The 15679-nt window shown below is 43.9% G+C and overlaps 1 protein-coding gene across 1 annotated transcript in view; it reads left to right on the top strand.

Moving 5' to 3' along the window:
* Window positions 1-15679, top strand: part of LOC140736208 (deoxynucleoside triphosphate triphosphohydrolase SAMHD1-like) — a 46585-nt gene that overhangs the window by 8815 nt on the left and 22091 nt on the right. Inside the window, exons 7-12 of the mRNA XM_073062120.1 lie at window positions 612-764; window positions 5997-6097; window positions 9656-9764; window positions 11137-11228; window positions 11619-11734; window positions 13172-13311. Coding sequence (XP_072918221.1) covers window positions 612-764; window positions 5997-6097; window positions 9656-9764; window positions 11137-11228; window positions 11619-11734; window positions 13172-13311 — 711 coding nt within the window. The remainder of the gene's footprint in view (window positions 1-611; window positions 765-5996; window positions 6098-9655; window positions 9765-11136; window positions 11229-11618; window positions 11735-13171; window positions 13312-15679) is intronic.

Genomic DNA, 15679 nt, shown 5'->3' with positions numbered 1-15679 from the left:
GGATGCTACTGAAACTTGACCTGATTTATAGGGAAAGGTTAAATAGTTCAAGACTGAATTCTACACTGGAGCATAGAAGAATGAGGGGAGATTTGTCAAGAATACAAAATTGAGGGATATAGATAGAGAAAATGCAAGCAGGCTTTTTCCACTGAAGTTGAATGACATTAGAACTAGAGTTCATAGGTTAAGGGTGAAAGGTGAAATGTTTAAGGGGAACATGATGCAGAACTTCTTCACTCAGAGGGTAGTGTGGGTGAGGAAGGAGCTGCCGGTGGAAGTCGTGGATGCAGATTTGATTTCAAGATTCGAGAACTTTAGAGGGGTTGTAGTCCAGGTGCAGATCAAGGGGGCTCAATAGATTAATAGTTTGGCATGGACTGCATGGGTCAAAGGGCCCGTTTCTGTGCTTGAGTGTTGTATGTTCTAAAATGGAGTTGAACCTGTATTGTGGAGAGGGCAGATTTAGAATGAGCCAAATGCTGGCAAATGGGAATTGCTTGGTCAGCATAGACCAGATGGGCCAAAGGGCCTGTTTCCATGTTGTGTGACTACAGCAATTAATCTGGGGTTAGAATGACAACTTGTTCTCTTATTTGTTATTGGTGCAGCACGAGAATGCTTCAATAGAGATGTTCGATCACTTGATCTCCTCCAATAAGTTGGAAAAGGTGCTACAGAGCTATGGCCTGGATTTGTCAGAAGACTTGGTGTTTATAAAGGAAATGATCCATGGTGTGGGTGCTAATTGTAAGGGCTCGGTGGTAAGTAATATTGTTTGAACCAAGGAACTTCAATAGGTTTAATAGCTACATTTAATGTCAGAGAAATGTTTACGATATACATCCTGAATTCTTCTTCTTCTTCGCAAAAGTCAACGAAAAAAGAGGAATGCCTGAGAGAACAAATAACAGTTAAATGTTAGAACCCCAAAGCCCTCCCGAGCTCCCCCTTCCCACGTGCAAACAGCAGCAAGACAATACCCCCCACCCAGCAAAAAAGCATCAGCAGCCTCAATAAAGACACAGACTTGCAGTACTACTCATTCACCCGGTAATTTGACATACCACAGCCCCACTCTCTCCCTAATAAGGGAAACAGAGATGTCCCCATTTCACAGTGAGAGGGGAGACATAACGAACAGCTCGCTGATTTATGATGTTAAAAGTCTGTTGCGTCGCTTTCTCCGATTTGGACACGTAGCCCACGGATGTTTCCGATGTTCCGTGTTCTCCCGTGACTCCTTAGTCAGGGGCACCAGCCTTGAGTCAGCACGTCTCCAGCGCCATGAAAATCTGTCACCCTGAAGACACGCTAGTCTTCCAGGCCGTGTCGGGTCGTGAGGCCCTGAGAGCAGGTCCCACTCCCGCAAAGAACTGAAGTCAAAGTGTAACTCCAGGTCAGGATCTTCAAAAGAACCTTGGAAAGGATTTTAAAAAAGAGATGAAAGAGAGAAATTGAGCTGCTTCTGAAGTTGAAAGCAGAGGAGTCACCGTTTAGCACCATCTTGACTTTGCTCTGCCCTCCGAGTCTCGAGTAAAGGAACTCGAATAGAACCTGGAAGTCGCCCCACCCCATTCCTCTATTCCCCACCCTGACCTATTACTACTTCTCACCTGCCTATTACTTTCCCCGGGTCTCCTTCCCTTTCTCCTATTGTTCACTCTCCTCTCATCAGAGTTTTTCTTCTCCAACCCTTGACCTGTTCTACCCACTTGGCTTCAACTATCACCTTCCCCTCCTCCCACCTTTTTAATTCAGGCATCTGCCCCCCCCCCCCCCCAATTCCCTCAGTCCTGCTGAAGGGTTTCAGCTCAAAACGTTGACCATTTACTCTCTTCCGTGGATGCTGCCTGACCTGCTGAGTTCCTCGGCCATTTTGTGTGGGTTGTCCGTTGTAAGTTGCCTTTCTATTTCAGTTTGCCACATAACTGAATGGTAATACCAACTGTCCTTTCTGCCTGGAGCTCCTGGGCGCTATCCAGTAATTCTTGCAGAGTATGTCTGTGTAACGTTGTGGATAAAGGTAGACGCTTCTGGTGGCTGCATAGGTGAAGACTCTGCTGAGGCTTGTCAGCAGGTCGTCAGAGCAAATGACATTCAACAGAAGTAAACTTCTAAATCCCTAGCAGCATATTTACAAACCTCATGTTCACCCTTCAGTGTATTTGCGTTCCTTCTGTAAATGCCAGAGCTGTGCGCACAGTTTTGATTCAGCTGGTCAGACAGCATTTATTGAGGGGAATAAACAGTCGAGAATATGGGCCGAGACTTTTGCCCGGCCTGGTAGCGTAGTGGTTAGCACAGCGCTTTACAATGCCAATGTGCCAATGACCTGGGTTCAATTCCTGCTATTCCTTGTAAGGAGTTTGTACGTTCTCCCCGTGACCATGTGGGTTTCCTCCGGGTGTACCGATTTCCTCTCCCACAGACCAAAGACATAACTGGTTTGGTCAGTTAACTGATCATTGTAAATCATCCTGTGATCAGGCTGGGATTAAATCTGAAGTTGCTGGGCAACGTGGCTGGGTGGGCCAATAGGGTCAATTCCGTGCATTATCTCAAATAAATAAACAAACTCTTCGTCGGGTCTGGAAAAGATGAATGAAGGGGCCTGACTGTGTCTGTGTGTGTGTGTGTGTGTGTGTGTGTGTGTGTGTGTGTGTGTGTGTGTGTGTGTGTGTGTGTGTGTGTGTGTGTGTGTGTGTGTGTGTGTGTGTGTGTGTGTGTGTGTGTGTGTGTGTGTGTGTGTGTGTGTGTGTGTGTGTCATTGTAACTTGAAGTCCACACTTCTCATTTCAATGCCCTGAAGGCAAGTATTTTCGAGGGTCTATAGGCAGAATCCTCCATTGGTCAGGGTCGACCATGGATGTTGCTCCCTAGCTGTCTAGATATACAAGCCAGGGGGGTACACTAAGATGAGCAAGCTGTTGCCCATGTAGCAAGCTCCCTCCCCCTCTCCACACATCTGATGAACCCGAAGGAAGAGCAGAGATTGGCACCGCCGGAGTTGCCAGTCAGTGTTGAATTCAACATACGACTGCCTTACGGAATCCAGTTGTAGAGTTTTTTCCCTTGGGATTTACACCCGAAGCCTTCCCCATGAGTGGGTGTAGCCGCAAGGCAGCAGAGGTTTGAGATCAGAGTTTTCCTTCTAGATGAGCTGCCAACCACGGCTGACAGACCCCATCTGCCCAAAGCGACTGGTATTAATGTGCCAGTAACCTGCCTTTGTCCCTTCTCCTGTCAGTAGAAAATGTTTAGCTGGGCTTAGTAGTTTGGCCACATGTGAAGCCCAGGAGCTGGACTTGGTTGAGAGAGGCTATTTGAGATGCACCCCATTAGAACTTATCCCCACTACCTTCAGCTATAACAACCTTAAGGAACCAGGATCAATATCTGTGTTTATTAGTGATCCGTATGGGCCTATGGTTTACTCCACATGTCCATAACTTGTTTGCTCTTCCAAAATGCATCACCTTGCATCTGTCACAATTTAATTTCTTATGCTCTGTCCAAGATTCCAACTGATCTGTGTCATTCTGTACCCGGGGACAAGTTTCCTCATGGTCTTTAAGATCAATTTTCCTGTTACGTGCAGACTTGTATCTTCTCCATTTGCAATTGAATAGTTGATGTGCAAACACCAAAGCTGCTAGCACTGGTCCCAATGAGAAAAGCAATCCTCCACTATTACTCTCTACCTCCCAACTTTAACAGGACAATTTCAGATCCATGCACTCCAGCCTTTTCAAACAGCCAACTACGTTGGACCTTGTCAAAGTCCGTACAGCCAACATCCACCACGTTTCCCTCATCGATATGCTTATCTATATCCTCAAAACAAATCAGTTGCATTACTGAACACAAGAGATTCTGCAGGTGCTGGAAATCCAGAGCAACGCACACTAAATTCTGGAGGAACTCAACAAGTCGGGCAGCATCTGTGGAGAGGAATTAACAGATGGTATTAGGACATTTGTCACATTTATGAGACAGGATTTCTATGAATAATGCTATGCTGATGATCCCAAATCAATCCCTGCATTTCCACATCATAATTGGTGTGCATTAGAATTTTTCCAATAGTTTTCCTTTCTCTGAAGTAAGATCTATTGGCTTTTAGTTCCTTGAATAATCCCTGATGCCCTTCTTGAACAAGTAACATCATTTTCTTTCCTCCAGTCACCAGGTTCTTCAAAATGCAAAAATGGACATTAAACTGGAACCCATGAACACTACCTCACTACTTTTTCCCCTCTTTTTTTTATACTTATTTAACTACCGTAGATTCCGGACTACAGAGCGCACCTGATTAAAAGCCGCTGGCTCTAATTTTAGAAATAAAATCAATTTTTTAATTGTAAAGGCCGCACCGGATTTTAGGCCGCACCGCTACTTTTAAATATACATACGTATCGGTAACACAAATTACGTTGCATATACTTTTTTACTGAACAGCACGAACAACATTCCAATATCTCCTAGCGACTGGTAAAAATATATATACTGCGAGCCTTTAACTTAAAAGCAGCGTTTTCGCTCGGGTCTGACGCGCTTGCGTAACGCGATCGGGTCTAATCGGGTCTGACGCGCTTGCGTAACGCGATCGGGTCTAATCGGGTCTGACGCGCTTGCGTAACGCGATCGGGTCTAATCAGGTCTGACGCGCTCGGGTCTTGCTTTTCTTCGAGTATTTTCCATGTTGATGAGGGTGAGTACAAATGACTGATTTACAATAATTTAATTGTGAAAGTGCGCTTGATTTATCGTACAATTTCATTGGACCTCTGTGAACTACTCATCAATTTTATTGGTCTACTGTTACGAGGCAAAATGTTTACGAGGCGGCATGAAAAAAAACCATGTATTAGCCGCTCTGGATTAAAGGCCGCAGAGTTCAAAGCTGTTCAAAATGTGGGAAAAAAGTAGCGGTTTATAATCCGGAATCTACGGTATATATTTTTAATTAATATATATATTTAAAATGTATTTATATACACAATACATTTTATATAAAATATATCTATTTAATCAATTAATATATATTTAATAAGTATTTTAAAAATTAGTATATATTTAATGTAAGTTACAGATTTTATTATGTATTGCAGTGTACTGCTGCTGCATGACAATAAACTTCATGACATAAATGCCAGTGATATTAAACCTGATTCTGAAAATGTCCACCAGGATCTGTTGGATCGTGGTGATACTTTTCCAGTGGTTTGGAAGTCAACAATGAGACATAAAACATGAAGGTTTTGGCCATTTTATGAAGTATGCGAGCAAATGTCAAAGAAAGAAGAAGATGTGGTTGTGTGATACTCAGACCAGAGATGACAACTTTGCAGTGATAGTCGTTAACCTGTGTAATAGCCAATTTCAGGTGTATGACCTGCTGCAGAATAACTGAGATTCCTCTGGAGAATATCGAATTAGCTGTACTGCAATTAGTAAATTCACAGGAGAATTACATATATATAAGTGATTATACAGTGTAAAAACTATAAGTATAGGAAAGTTGAGCGCCAAGAAAAATAATAGAGAAGTAACAATTCTACACCCTAATCCAAGAATCTCCTCCCTTGCCTTTCATAGTAGACTGAGACACATCTTATCAGACCCTGGGGATTTGTCGAGCTTTGTGTCCCAAGACATCTAGTACCTCTTCTTAAATGTCAGCATGCTCTATAAAATCACAGTACCTTGCCCTGAAGTCTCCCTGTACCATGTCCTTGGTAAGTACAGAGTAGGTTCCGTTAAGGACTTCACCCGCACCCCCATCTCCACTCACAGTTCGCCCCTTTGGTTCCTGTTGCTGATCTGTTGGGCGAGGTGCTACCTCTCATCCTGGGCCAGTACGGTTTGGTTTTCCCACTGGGGTTGCACTCAGTCTGTGTGATGTGGAGGGAATGAGGGAGAGCCTGAGTGGTGGATCCATCTTCACTCCCTGTGTGCTGCTCATCACTAACTCTGCTATCTAATCTCCCCAGTGGCCGTACAAGGGTCGTTCTCAGGAGAAAAGCTTTCTGTATGAAATCGTTGCCAATAAGCGAACTGGGATTGATGTCGATAAGTGGGATTACTTTGCCAGGTATGTAGGCCTCTCTGTAGTCTTTATCAACTGCTGATAAGTGTTTGATCATCTCTGACTTTTTTCAAAGGGAGCTTACCAGGAACATGGCTTAGTTAATTTGGACAAAACTTAATTGTTTCTACTGGAAGCACTCTCTGATAAACAGAAATGGTCAAATCGTATTTGTCTGTGTTTTCCAGTTCCCCTCGCACCCATGTGCCTCCTTGAACATTTCCCTTGCCCGCTTTAAATGAAAACTTTCTATTCAGTCTTTTTTTCTCTCCCATCAAACTAAATGATCATTTCTGTATTGATCGATCGAAAGCCATGAAGTTAACTCTTAGCTGTTATCTAAGAAAAGAAGTGCTGACATTGGAGAGGCTTCAAAGGAGGTTCACAAATGCCTTTCAATCCCAGAATCTTGATATCTCTGGGCCTGTATTCACTGGCATTCAGAAGAATGAGGGGTGACCTCATTGAAACCTATCCAATGTTGAAAGGCCTTGATAGAATGGATGTGGAGAGGATGTTTCCTATGGTGGGAGAGTCTAAGAACAGAGGACACAGCCTCAGAGTAGAGGGGCATCCTTTGCCACAGGCAGCTGTGGAGGTAAAGTCTTTACATATATTTAAGGCAGAGGTTGATAGATTCTTGATTGGTCAGGGCATGAAGGGATACAGGGAGAAAGGTTGAGGATGGGGCTGAGAGAGAAAATGAATCAGCCATGATGAAATGGCAGAGCAGACTCAATGGCCTGATTCTGTTCCTATGTCTAATATGGTCTTATTCACTAGTTAATTTCATGATTCCTGACTCAGGGATTTGAGACATTACAATCAATATAAAATGTCAACTTCTGGATTAATTCCTCCAGAAAAGGAGGCAAAAAATGAAATTAACCCATTGCGATTTGGAATTGAAATTGAGAAGCAGATTTTTTTTTCTTCATTAGGGATGTTAGAACGTTGAGATGTAAGCCCTTTGACTAATGTCATCCGTGCGAGCGCTCACCAGATGGCGTGTCTGCTTTAGTACGTAGTTTGCTCTGGCCCGAACCATGTAGATGGATCTTAGCTTGGTACGGGCAACTGCTCTGCCCAAGGCTGCGTGGAATTGCAGAGCTGTGGACACGTCTCAGTCCATCGTGAAAACCAGCTTTCCCTCCACGAGCTCTGTCTACGCTTCCTGCTGCCTCAGCGGCCGGATGTGTGACCCTAGAGAGGCTGGTCCTGACTCAACTCCGACCCCTGGTCAGAGCAGCCTCCCATTCCATGCAGTTTTCCTACCAGGAGCACACTGGAGTCGATGATGGCTGTCATCTAGCTGCTGAGCAGAGCCTATTCCATTTGGATAAGCAGGCCAGCACTGTGAGGATTATGTTTTTTAATTTCTCAAGTGCCTTCAATACCAAGCAGCCCTCATTGCTGGGGGTAAAGCTCCGATCAATGCAGGTTGGCACTTCCATCGTGTCCTGGATAATGGACTACCTGACTGGCAGACCACAGTTTGTGCAGCTTCAGAGCTGTGTGTCAGACGTGGCCATAAGCAGAACTGGGGCTGTACTGGCTCCCTTCCTGTTTGCCCTGTATACCTCGGACTTTAGATACAGCACTGAGTCATGTCATCTGCAGAAATTCTCCGATGACTCAGCAATAGTTGGGTGTATAAAGGGAGGACAGGAGGATGAATATAGGGCCCTGTTGGAGGACTTTGTCAAATGGTGCCAACTGAATCATCTGTAGCTCAGTATCAGTAAGAGAAAGGGGATGATGATGGACTTTAGGAAGACTAAGCCTGCACTGTTACTATTGATGGTGAGGATATGGATGTGGTGAGGATCTACAAGTACCTGGGATGCACCGGGATGAGAGACTGAGTGGAGCTCCTACACAGAGGCTGTGTACAAGAAGGGCCAGAGTCACCTCTACTTCCTGAGGAGACTGAGGTCCTTTGGAGTATGCAGGCCTCTGTTTTGCCGCCAATACAACCTTCTGTGTGGTGGTGTGCTGGGGCAATGGCATCAACACAGATGATGCCAACAGGCTCAATAAACTGATTTGAAAGACTGGCTCTGTTATAGAAGTCAAACTGGACATACTGGAGGCTGTGGTAGAATAAAGGACCCTCCAGAAAATCCTGACAATTCAGGACAATGTTTCTCAGCCTCTGCATGCCACCTTGGCTGAACAGAGGAGCACTTTTAGTAATAGACTAAGACAACTGCGCTGCTCCAAAGAGTGCTATGAGGTCATTTTTGTTCTCGGCCATTAGGCTTTACAATGAGTCAACCTATAGCCAGGGAAGTGATGACCCCTCTTGTTAGACTGTTTGAGGTAACTTAACTTTTATTCTTTTTACTGTGACTCTGTAATTTCATTTGGAATCAATATAGTGTCTATTTATCTATCTAAAGCAGCCAGCTTTAAAGACCCCATCCCACCACCACCCCAAACAGTCGTCTTCTATCAGGTAGAAAATGGGAAAGATGGACAATGCACCACCAGGTTCAAAGACAGATTCTGTCCCACTGTTCAAAGTTCAAATTAAATTCATTATCATATACGTATACAGTATGTCACCATATACTACCTTGAGATTCATTTTCTTGCAGGCTTTTACAGGAAAATGAGGAAATAGACTTGAAAGTCTACATAATAAAGATTGACAAATATACAGTCTGCAAAAGAGAACAAGTTATTCCAATAATCAATTAAAAATAAACTAAATAAATAATACTGAGAACATGAGTTGTGGGTTCCTTGAAAGTGAATGCATAGCGTGAACAAATCTGGCCAGTCTCCTCTGACGTCTCTCAATAACGAGGTGTTTTCGCCTACGTAGCTGCCACTGCGTGGATGTCTCTTGTTTTGTTTTCATCATTCTTTGTAAACCTCAGAGAGTATTGTGCATGAAAACAGACAGACAGACACACTTTATTGATCCCGAGGGAAATTGGGTTTCATTACAGTCGCACCAACTAAGAATAGTGTAGAAATATAGAAATTCAAAACTATAAATAATATAAAAATAAAATACAATAAAATATAAAACCATAATAACTAAATAATAATAATTAAATTATGCCAAGTGGAAATAAGTCCGTCCCACATCAGTAATCCCAGATCAGTAATTTCAGAGATACTCAAACCACCCCATCTGGCACCAGCAATCATTCTACAGTCCTGCTGAAGGGTCTCGGCCCAAAACATCAACTGTACTCTTTTCCATAGATGCTGCCCGGCCTGCTGAGTTCCTCCAGCATTCTGTGTGTGTTGCTCGGATTTTCAGCATCTGCAGATTTCCTCCTGTTTGTGACTCTATGTTCAAGTCATTTAGATCACATTTTTTCCCCAATTCTGATGTTTGGTCTGAACAACAGCTGAACCTCTTGATCTTGTCTGCATGCTTTTATGCACTGACTGCTACCACATTATTGGCTGATTAGATAATTGCATTAATGAGCGGGTATACAGTTGTACTTAATAAAAGTTGCCACTGAACTGTATGTAACAATAAACCAAATACCAATGACATGGCAGAGGCAGCCATTAACATGTCTCTTCTTGCCCCTAAAGGGACTGTCACCATCTTGGAATCAGAAACAACTTTGACTTTCAACGTTTCCTCAAGTTTGCTCGAGTTTACGAAGTCAAAAAAAAGAAGGTCATTTGCACTCGAGATAAGGTGATGAATGTTCTAAGATGTAGTGGGAGTCTCTTGAGTTTGTTTGCCAAAGCTCATGCAGTCTTGACACTAATTGCAACAGTTCTGCTGATGCCTGGTGGGCCAGAAATGTTATCTCAGTTGTACTTGAACTGAAGAGGTGCACACAAACCATTGATGCCTTTAATCATGATTGCCCCAATCATATTCACTGTGACCTCTGTTCTTAATGAACTAAACTCTGTTCTCTCCTATTGGTGAGAACCTCCTCACAGTTCCCATGTAAATTTATTACCAAAGTACATATCTGTCACCGTATATAACCCTGAGATTCATTTTCTTGCAGGCAATAAAGAGTGTATAAAAGAAGCACTTTTAAGGCTCCTCTGGAGACATATTCCTCCAGATATCTCTGGACTCCAGTTTTCCCCCATGTATTGGCCCCACTTTTGGTGTTGGGAGTTTAAATATTGAATTCCCTTTTAAGTTCCCTTTGCACGACTGGGTGGCATAGTAGCATAGTGGTGAGCACAACGCTTGGCAGTACAGGTGGCCTAGGTTCAATTCCCGCCGTTGCTTGTAGAGTTTGTATGTTCTCCCCATGACTGCGTGGGTCTCCTCCCATATTCCAAAGGCATACTTGCTGGTAGGTTAATTGGTCATCGTAAATTGTCCCATGATTAGGCTAGGGTTAAATCGCGGGGTTGCTGGGCAGCACGGCTCAAAGGGCCAGAAGGGCCTATTCCACACTGTATCTCAATAACTAAATAATAAAAGTAACTGAGCACTTTAAGATCCACATCTGACCGGTGTCACCTGGTTTGCCACCTGTGACTAATTTTGTTCAGGAGCAGAGCACTTATTTACATTTTGAAGCCTTATGTAGATGTTTTTTGTATTTATTTTAAACCTGTGGAATCTGTTGTTGTGACTAAAACTGAGCAACACAGAATCTGTATCTGGGAAATAAAAGTGTTTATTTTCACAGCCGTCATTCAAGAGAGGGAGGAAGTGTGTGTGTCCAGGAGAATCTTACTCTCCCGACGCAGTGCTTTGCCCTTTCCCAACATAAAGATAACAGAAAAAGTTTAACTACAGTTTCAATTGCTATAATCACCTACTTAAACAGTTTGCATGTAGTCAGGTAAATGCACAGAATTACATACTTACAATGTTGGCATATTGAGATTAAAGTCCATGAATGCTTTGGATTATAATGGGGCAAAAGTATTCTGCATCATTCTGGCATCTAGTAAATCATAGTCTTGTGATCAGTGGATAGTTTTCATTGCCAAAGTGGCAGGATTGCTCACTGCTGCAATCAGTTCCTGACATACACACAATGATAAGGGTGAAATGACCTCTCCCTCTCCTTTTCCACCTTTCCCTGCAGGAGGCTGGCGATCTGTACAACATGTTTCACACGCGCAACACCTTGCATCGCAGGGCCTATCAGCACAGAGTGGTCAACAGCATTGAGAGCATGTGAGTATTCCTGCAGTGTGGCTGGTACGGTGCTTTCACTCATTTTACACCCTTGTGTCCACCCACTCATCTTCTCCCAGCCCTTGTGCTGGTGAATGGCACTGGCTTGTGTGAAAGGCACTGTGACCACATGGGTCAACCTATGGCTACTAACTGGCAGATAATTTGGTCACACCCTTTACTAACCAGAACGTGGAGTGTTTGTTGCAGTGTTCACTCGGGTGTTGCTGATGAGTGGTGAATCTGAACACGTTTCCTTACCCTTCCTCTCCCATAGCCCAAGTAAGCTGAGGCCATTCCCACATCCATTTCTTGTGTTTGCTGTTAATATCAGAAGGAGGCTGTGTGGACAACAGTACTGACACGTTTCTCAACATGTTCATCCATTAGGATCACAGAAGCAATGGTGTTGGCAGATCCACACATCCTGATCAGCGGCTCGGATGGGAAGCAGTATAGAATGTCAACGGCCATTGGTGACATGGAGGCTTACACCAAACTCACAGGTGAGTACTCCTGTCCTTAAGTTTCACCAGAATTTACTCTTTAATCCTGGATGTTCTCTTCACAGTACAAGGCCATCATTGCTTCTTTGTGAATGTTCACCAATAAATCCCACTGCCCTGGTCTTTCCCCTTCATTCTTGCACTGTTTATTTGAAAACCAAATTCCGTTTTCAAATGAGAAAATCTGCAGATGCTGGAAGTCTGAGCAACACACACAAAATGCTGGAGGAACTCAGCAGGCCAGGCGGTATCTATGGAAGAGAGTACAGTCCTGCTGAAGGGTCTCGGCCCGAAACGTCAACTGTACTCTTTTCTATTGCTGCTGCCTGATCTGCTGAGTTCCTCCAGCATTTTGTGTGTGTTTCTCAAATTCTACTTTGCAGGTTTTTCTGGGCAAGCCTTGTCATCACTATAGCCTGTTGAATTTTGTCATAAAATAGCACCTCGTAATCTATCTGGGTAATTTTCAACCTGGTACGTGAACACTGAATTCTCAAACTCCCAGTAACTGCTCCCCCTCTGTCCCTTTTCCCCCTTTATTCTTTTCTCTCCCATCCTGATCCAACGGGACCACATCACCCCACCTTCCTCCCCTTCCCTACCTGAGGATGTGCCGTGCTTCTCTCTGGATCCTCAGTCATAGCGGCATCCTCTTGACTGTTCAATTCTGATATTCTTGATGTAAAATCTCACTCTAAATTTCTTTCTCCATCTCAGCATCCACTTCTTAAGCTGGATTCATCATCTCCAAGGCCAAGTCCCTTGGGCTGCAGGGGCTTTTTACAGATGTCATTACCATGGGTCGGGGCAGTTTTTAGCCAAGTCCCACATTGATTTTATTGAGGTGCAGCATGTAACAGGCCCTTCACCCCAAAGAACCACAATGTCCAGCAACCCACCTATTTAACCCTAGCCCAATCACAGGACAATTTACAATGACCAATTAACCTACCATCCGGTATATCTTTGGACTGTGGGAGGAAACTTGAGCACCCGGAGGAAATCCTTGTACTCGGGGGCAGAACATACAAACTTGCAGAGGACACCAGAATTAAAATTGAATTCCGACGCCCCGAGCTGTAAAAACATCACAGTAACTGCGACGCTACTCTGACACCCTCAACACTTCAGCGACACACATATCCTGACCTGCCATGTCCATTTAAAATATTTATTTAATCTAAATCCAGTCACTGTTGTTATCATCTTGTGAAGTTGAAAGTCAAAGTTCAGTTTGACAGAAGCACAAATGCAATCTGAAACTTACAGCAGCATTAACGGCACATTGCATTAATAACTAGCATTCAAATTAAACATGAATTTCACACAATTTTACAAGAAAGAACTCCGTTACAACAGAATGAAGTATGTTTTGGTGCCAAGTGATCAAAGTGGTCATATTTTTTGTTTGACCTTAGGTATTGTTTCTTTTTCTAGACAGTATCTTTGAACAGATCCTGAATTCAGCTGATGCTGAACTGCAAGAGGCACGGGAAGTCCTGAGCAATGTTGTATGCCGCAAACTGTACAAGTGGATTGGGCAGACTCAGCCTGCAGCAGATACAGTAATTAAACAGGTAATTATTACCCAGGTTGGTAGTGCAGCTGTGGAGGAATGGGTCATCTACCCTAGTGGTCCCCAACCACCGGGCCGCAAAGCATGTGCTACCGGGCCGTGAGGAAACGATATGAGTCAGCTGCACCTTTCCTCATTCCCTGTCACGCCCACTGTTGAACTTGAACGCACACAAGGTCTTCAATTGGTTATTAACCTACAACTACTTGATGAGTTAAAAACAAACGTTGCTTGAGAGTTTCTTTGGAAGAGGTGGTGGGGGGCATAAAAGGCCTAAGGATGATGATAACGCAGAGACAGCTGAGGCCGAGACTGCAAAAAAACAAAAGCTTCCTTCAACATATAATACGACGAGTCGTACATAAAATATGGCTTTAATGCGACCGGTGACTCGTACGTTCCAAGCCCCCTGTGTGTGATATGTGGAGACAAGCTGTCTAATGAGGCAATGAAGCCCTCAAAACTGCTTCGGCACCTTGAGTCCAAGCACCCTGCACTTAAAGGCAAACCCGCTGAGTTTTTTGAGCGGAAAAAACGTGAGCAAGCGGGACAGAAGCAAGTGCTGAGAGCCACCACCTCCACAAATGCTGCTGCTCTGAGAGCATCGTACTTAGTGGCTAGCCGTATCGCTAAGGCTAAGAAGTCTTTCACTGTTGGTGAAGAATTGATTCTGCCTGCTGCCAAGGACATGTGCCGTGAACTGTTGGGAGAAGCTGCAGCTAACAAGATGGCACAGGTTTCTCTTTCAGCTACCACAGTTTCAAGGAGAATCGACGACATAGCGGAGGACATCGAAGCACAGCTGTTGGAACGGCTTAACGAGTCACCATGGTATGCTATCCAGGTCGACGAGTCTACCGATGTCGACAACAAGGCAGTACTGCTGGTTTATGTGCGATATATATCTCAAGATGATGTGCACGACGATACGTTGTGTGCACTGCTGCTGCCAACTAACACAACTAGGGTAGAACTATTCAAGTCTTTGAATGACTACAGGTCAGGCAAACTGGACTGGTCATTCTGTGTTGGAATATGCACAAACAGGACTGTAGCTATGACTGGACGGCTGTCTGGTTTCACTACCCGAGTCAAAGAGGTCGCTCCTGAATGCCAGTCTACACACTGTGTCATACACAGGGAAATGCTGGCTAGCCGAAAAATGTCACCTGATCTTAACAGCATATTGAGTGATGTTGAAGTTATCAATCACATCAAAGCAAAAGCCCTTAACTCACATCTGTTTGAGCAGCTTTGCGAGGAAATGGATGCAGAGCCCAAACACCTCTCTTACACACTGAAGTCAGGTGGCTATTGAGGGAGAGCCCTGGCCAGGGTTTTTGAGTTAAGAAAGCCGCTACAGAGATTTCTTTCAGGGGAAAAATGTCACCTCTGGCAGCACACTTCAGTGATGAGGAGTGGATAGCAAAACTGGCTTATCTGTGTGACATCTTCAACCTGCTCAATGAACTCAAGTTGTCACTTCAGGGGAGAATGACAACTGTCTTCAAGTTGGCAGATAAAGTGTCAGCTTTCAAAGCCAAAATGGAACTGTGGGTAGGTGAGTGGACAGGGGCATATTTGACATGTTCCCAACATTAGCTGGGTTTTTTGGGAGAGACTGAGGCTGCACCATCCTTCTCACAGCTGGTGCGCGATCACCTATCTTCACTGTCGACAGAATTCGAGCGTTACTTCCCAACTGCAAATAACCCAAGAAATGCAAAGGAATGTGTCCGCGATCCATTTGTGAATGTCCCCGGTGAATCATCCATGTCAGCGCAGGAAGAAGATCAACTCCTCGAGCTTGCAAATGACGGTGGGCTGAAAAGTATGTTTGACATAACATCTCTGCCGGCATTCGGGATCAAAGTCAAGGCTGAATATCCTGAGATAGCCACTAAAGCACTGAAAACGTTGCTTCCATTTCCAGCATCATATCTCTGCGAAGCGGGGTTTTCTGCAATGAATGCAACAAAAACTAACTTGTGGAATAGTCTGGACATAAGGAACCCCCTTCGAGTATCGCTGTCTCCCATCACCCCTCTGGGACTGTCTTGTTGCAGGGAAACAAGCCCAGGGTTCCCACTGATTCTGCGATATTGGTGTGTTGCAATGATTTTATATGTTCATATGAGGAAAATATGTGCTGTGCGTTTAATATCCAAATGTTACTTAAAATATTATGATGCTGTTGACTTACAAGTGAGTTATAATTGACTTAACACTATATTCATGCAAGGAAAATAGGCACTATATGTTTAATATTAAATTTGTTAGATAAACCCTTTTAGAAATGAAATTGAGTCTATTAGCCACTTATAAGTGACTTATAGTTGACTTACCACCTATATTCTGGTCGTGATTAA

Source organism: Hemitrygon akajei, chromosome 11 (assembly GCF_048418815.1).
Source record: "Hemitrygon akajei chromosome 11, sHemAka1.3, whole genome shotgun sequence".
In the NCBI taxonomy this organism is placed as follows: Eukaryota; Metazoa; Chordata; class Chondrichthyes; order Myliobatiformes; family Dasyatidae; genus Hemitrygon; species Hemitrygon akajei.
This window is presented reverse-complemented; position numbering and strand designations above follow the sequence as displayed.